General features: G+C 42.0%; 1 protein-coding gene across 1 annotated transcript in view; it reads left to right on the top strand.

Moving 5' to 3' along the window:
* YEATS2 (YEATS domain containing 2) overlaps positions 1 to 5,958 on the top strand; it is a 133,597-nt gene that overhangs the window by 75,411 nt on the left and 52,228 nt on the right. The window contains exons 10-12 of the mRNA XM_011986167.1: positions 808 to 911; positions 3,133 to 3,240; positions 4,035 to 4,217. Coding sequence (XP_011841557.1) covers positions 808 to 911; positions 3,133 to 3,240; positions 4,035 to 4,217 — 395 coding nt within the window. The remainder of the gene's footprint in view (positions 1 to 807; positions 912 to 3,132; positions 3,241 to 4,034; positions 4,218 to 5,958) is intronic.

Below are 5,958 nucleotides of genomic sequence, written 5' to 3'. Positions count from 1 at the left end.
TTGGCCAGGCGCAGTGGCTCATGCCCATAATCCCAGCACTTTGGGAGGCCAAGGTGGGCGGATCACCTGAGGTCAGGAGTTCGAGGCCAGCCTGGCCAACATAGCAAAACCCATCTCTACTAAAAATACAAAAATGAGCCAGGTGTGGTGGCATGCACCTGTCGTCCCAGTTACTGAGGAGGCTGCGGTGGGAGAATCACTTGAACCCAGTAGGTGGAGGTTGCAGTGAGCCAAGATCAGACCATTATACTCCAGTCCAGGTGACAGAGCGAGACTTCGTCGCATGAAAAAAAAAAAAATAAGAATAATAATAATGTTGGCAGCATTTTGGAATAGGCGTAACTTTCTGGTGAAACTACTTTGAAGGAGCTAGCAGAATGCATGTATTCTGGCACATTTGTTAAACAGTATCATTTTGTTATAGTATCTTTCATTGTATAAGGAGTAGAGCATAGAAATAGAATACTTTATAGTGTCTTTTATTGTATAAGGAGTAGAATATACAAGAATATGCTACTCTTTATTGTACAAGGAGTAGTCTGAAACAAGTGACGTTACTACTTATTCTTCTGCATGTCCTTACCAGCTTCTTACCTTCTTCAGGTTGAGCATGAGATCAGCTTCACGGGGATGGGTCCTTAAGGGTTTTTTTCCATGCTAGTTTCAGCCTTAACAATGACTTTTCAACCCTTAAAAATGAAAAATAAATAGTGGGAAAGAGGGGAGGATGGTGGATATGCTTTAAAATTACATTTTGTAAATTTTACTTTGTTTATATTTTACTTTTAATTGTGCCTTGCTTCTCAGGAAGTCCTACAAACAAGATCTCCACGGCTTCTCAGGTCTCCCAAGGAACAGGTTCCCCTGTTCCTAAAATTCATGGAGGTAGTTTTGTAACATCTGCTGTCAAGGTAACGTTCTTACTGCGTTATTACACTTTGCCAGCTTCTTTTTCTTTTCATTTTTAAAAAATAATTTTTCAAATGGAGATGGGGGCTCCCTGTATTAGCCAAGCTGTATTCAACTCCTGGCCTCAAGAGATCTCCCACCTGGCCTACCAACGTACTGCAGTTGCAGGCATGAGCTGCACCCAGCCACTTTGCCGGTTTCTGAACATAGTATGTTCAGCCTCAGCAAGAATGTGTCAGTTGATGATGCAAATTTCATAAAATGGAATCTTCAAGCTGTTAGGTGTCTAGACTTTACTACCTCCAGACTTTACTAACTTACTTGGATCTACTCCAGACTTTACTACCTCACTTGGATCTTTTCATAGTGTCAAAAATGCTTCACAGCACCTGTGTCAAATAGTCACCCAGTATCAATTTGAAAACTTACTGTGATAAGATTATTCATTTTCTTATTTATTTGAATAGTTTGTTAAAAATATTTCCTTATAAAAATATTCATCTGACCTCTTCCCTTTTGGACACCTCTTTCTCTTGCAACAGAGCTGCTGTCCGCTCCCCTTTCTTTTGCTTCTTAAACTTTCCACTCCTTAACCCATAAAAAAAAATTTAAAAATATAAAAACATTCATTTGACAGCACATTCCTGTGTTTTCTGTATTTGCACCACCAAGAAGTAAATATACAAATGGCTCCCAGCTTACAGTGGTCCAACTTACAATGTTTTGACTTTACCCTAGTGCAAAAGCAATATGCATTTAGTGAGCCCTCAGCTTACACTGGGGTTATATTCAGATAAACCTACCATACGGTGAAAATGTGGGAAGTCAAAAATGCACTTTTGGCCTATGATGTTTTCCCCTTACGATGGATTTATCCAGACATAACCCCATCCTAAGTTGGGGCGCATCAGTGTTTCCTTTTCCGTGTGTTAATCTTTTACCTCCACAGTGTCTCTCCCCTGCTCCCCTTTTTCTGGGTAAGCAATCCTTTAAAATTTACAACTCCAAATATCTGACCTGTTCCAGTCAAATGACTAGTGCCTGACACAGCATTTCTTTGATTTAGACGCTAATGATGATACTGAATGATTTTCTGCTCCAAGGCAAGGCTATTCTCTCAATTCTGTGCAGTGTGGTGGCACTGTTATATGAATGTCTGAATTATAGTAATCTTGAAACTCTTAACTCTGCTGGTTTAATTTTTATTGTTTCTTGGTGATCATTTCACTCTGCAGCCTTCAAGAAGTGTTCTTCGTTTCTGAATTTTGACAGATTGCCTCTGAGATTTGCATTTTGTGTTTGAGAATTAAAGAGAAACTACGGAAGTTTTGAATGTTGACTTTTGTTGTCTTTGCCTGTGCCAAATTATTCAAGGTTTTTTTGGTGGTTTTTTAAGTTTTTATTGAAAAATTTTCCTTTGTATTCTAGGTGTTCATTGAGTAAATTTTACAAATCAATTGTGAGTACTATTAAAAGAGAGTATTTACTGAAACATTGCAGCTGCCCGCTTCTTTCATTTCTTTATTTAGTACCTAGGCTCCAGGGATATAAAATAAACTAAGTACAGTCCCTGTCCTTTAGTGGTTTACCAACTATCAGGGAAGACCAATAAAGTCAACCAAATATTAGGGGTAGTAAGTTAGAAGTCTTTCCAGCGTACAGCAGGACACAGATGAGTAGATTGTTTCCAAGTTACAGCTTTTCTTTGTATTTGGTTTCTAAAGCAATGTTAAAATGCAGGTGTAGAGGCTTGGAAGACCCCAGGGAGTTTTAGGTTGTTTTGTCTTTTGTTTCTTTTCTTTTTTTTTTTTTTTTTTTTTGAGGTGGAGTTTTGCTCTTGTCGCCCAGGCTGGAGTGCAGTGGCGTGATCTCAGCTCACCACAACCTCCGCCTCCCGGGTTCAAGCGATTCTCCTACCTCAGCCTTCCAAGTAGCTGGGACTACAGGCATGCGCCACCACACCCGGCTAATTTTTGTATTTTTAGTAGAGACGGAGTTTCTCCATGTTGGTCAGGCTAGTCTCGAACTCCCAACCTCAGGTGATCCACCTACCTCGGCCTCCCAAAGTTCTGGGATTACAGGCGTGAGCCACAGCACCCAGCCAATCTTTTGTTTCTTTATATTGCTAGAGAATGTCACAGGTTTGTATTAAATACAAGTGACTAGATGATCTGAAATCACCCATTTATCCTGATTGTAAAATATGTATTTTTACACACACAGCAGGAGGATTCTTTGTTTGCATCTATGCCACCTCTTTGCCCAATTGGGAGTCACCCTAAGGTTCAAAGCCCCAAACCTATAACAGGAGGACTTGGAGCTTTCACAAAAGTAAGTATGTATTAGGACATTATCCCAGAAGTCATAGTACTTTCTGTGGCATGTTGGAGTTGATTGACACCACCCCTACAACATGTTACTTTTTTTTTTTTGAGACGGAGTCTCGCTTTGTCTCCCAGGCTGGAGTGCAGTGACACGGCGTCAGCTGACTGCAACCTCCACCTCCTGGGTTCAAGCGATTCTCCTGCCTCAGCCTCCCGAGCAGCTGGGATTACAGGCACGCACCACCGCGCCCTGCTAATTTTGTATTTTTAGTGGAGACGGGATTTCACCATGTTGGTCAGGCTGGTCTCGAACTCCTGAGCTTGTGATCCTCCCACCTCGAACTCACAAAGTGCTGGGATTACAGGCATGAGCCACCTCGCCTGGCCTATCAACGTGTTACTTTTTAGTAGGTCTCAGCTTCTCATTCTGAGATGTGCTTCTATGTATTTAATGATGTCCTCAGGGCAGCCCTTGGAGTCCAGCAAGATGGGAATTCATGGAGCACAAACAGTGTGTGTGTTTCTCTCTGCTGTCATTTGCCACAGTCTCTAAAACAAGTAACTCTGTTATTACAGGAGCACAGAATCAAGTTCAGATCCTACTATTGGTCCCTTTAATAGCTGGTATGGACTGTGTTTAAGTAGTATGTGTATTTACCCTTCTGGTGGAGTCATTCTTTACAGATCAAGTTTCATCAATTCATTAATCCCTGCAAACAGAAAAGATTCATATATTAGCAGCTTTATAAAATGGGATGTCTATGGATGTTTATTCAGTGTCATTATCATGTTTGTTGCAAGGTGATCATCAAACAGGAACCTGGTGAAGCACCTCACGTGCCCGCGACAGGAGCTGCCAGCCAGTCACCACTCCCGCAGTATGTGACTGTGAAAGGGGGTCACATGATAGCTGTGTCCCCTCAGAAACAGGTCATAACTACTGGAGAAGGGATTGCCCAGTCAACAAAGGTTCAGCCCTCCAAGGTTTGTGTTGGGTAGAGGTGGGAAAGTTCACATATAATTGATGATGTTTGCCTAAATAATTGACAGGTGCTGAAAAGATTCAGGGTGTCAGGGTTGCTGATCCCGTAAAAACCTGTGGGTGAAAGCCCAGCTGGAAAAACAAGTCCATTGGTGTGAAACTCTTCTACTCCTGTAGTAATCATTGGCAAGAGCCGGGTTATGTATTACAAAGGATCCAGGAATGGTCCAAGAGGCAGGGGAACACTGCTGTCTCTGGCAGTGAAGGCAACTGACTCATGGACACAACTTTCTACTTGATTCATCTCTAAAAGGGATCCGCTGTTGACCTGTTTATTTCTGATAGGAGAATGCTGTAGTTTATACCTCTGATGTTTGGGCTGTTATCTGTTTAATGATTCTTAGCTTTTTGTAGAGTTCATTTTTTTTATAATTTAGAGGTATGGGAGAATTAATGTATTGAGAGAATTTTAAAATAGCACATAGAGGCCGGGCATGGTCACTCATGCCTATAATCCCAGCACTTTGGGAGGACGAGGCAGGCAGATTACCTGAGATCAGGAGTTTGAGACCAGCCTGACCAACATGGAGAAACCCCATCTCTACTAAAAATACAAAATTAGCTGGGCGTGGTGGCCCGTGCCTGTAATCTCAGCTGCTCAGGAGGCTGAAGCAGGAGAATCACTTGAACCTGGGAGACAGAGGTTGTGGTGGGCCAAGATCGCACCACCGCACTCCAGCCTGGGTGACAGCGAGACTCCGTCTCAAAAAAATAGAAAATAAAAAAATGAAATAGCACATAGAGCCATGTTTTCCTCAATCAGTTGAAATGTAGCCATGCATCACCTAATCATCATTCTGAGGTACATTCCGAGACATGTGTCATTAGGTGATTTTGTTGTGTGAACATCACAGTATACTTAAATCTAGATAGAATAACTAACTACACACCTAGGTTGTATGGTGTAGCCTATTGCTCGTAGGCTGTAAACCTGTTCGGCATGTTACTATTGAATACTATAGGAAGTTGTAATAGGACAATAAGTATCTGTGGATCTCAACATATCTAACAAAGAAAAGGTACTGTAAAAATACACTGTTACAATCTTATGGGACCACTGTTACATAGGCAGTCTGTCATTGACTAAAACATCGTCAGTGTGGTAGATGACTGTGGAATCAATATTGAGTGCTTTTGTATGCTTTGCTTGTATTTATACATTATCTATAATCCACACACAACCCTGGAGGGTGGGGATTTTCACCCCTGTTTTACAAATGAGGAAACTGTGACTCAGAGTTTGAACAGCTTCCTTGGAGCATTACAGCTAATAAATGACAAAGTGCTTAAACTCAGGCCTGCTAACTCCAAGTTCCCCATTCCAGAATTAATGAAAAGTAGTTGTCTCTAACCTCGGTATGCTTTTAGAATATCGAGGTTAAATTATCTCAACCTTTGGCGGGTATACTCTAAAACTATTAAGATATGGGCTGGGCACGGTGGCTCACACATGTGAGCCACCCATCACTTTGGGAGTCTGAGGCAGGCGGATCACTTGAGGTCAGGAGTTTGAGACCAGCCTGTCCAATGTGGTGAAACCCCGTCTCTACTAAAAATACAAAAGCCGAGTGTGGTGGGTGGCGTGCACCTGTAATCCCAGCTACTTGGGAGGCTGAAGCAGGAGAATCACTTGAACCCAGGAGGAGGAGGTTGCAGTGAGCCAAGATTGTGCCACTGCTTTTC

This window comes from Mandrillus leucophaeus, unplaced genomic scaffold, assembly GCF_000951045.1.
Source record: "Mandrillus leucophaeus isolate KB7577 unplaced genomic scaffold, Mleu.le_1.0 Scaffold295, whole genome shotgun sequence".
Lineage (NCBI taxonomy): Eukaryota > Metazoa > Chordata > Mammalia > Primates > Cercopithecidae > Mandrillus > Mandrillus leucophaeus.
This window is presented reverse-complemented; position numbering and strand designations above follow the sequence as displayed.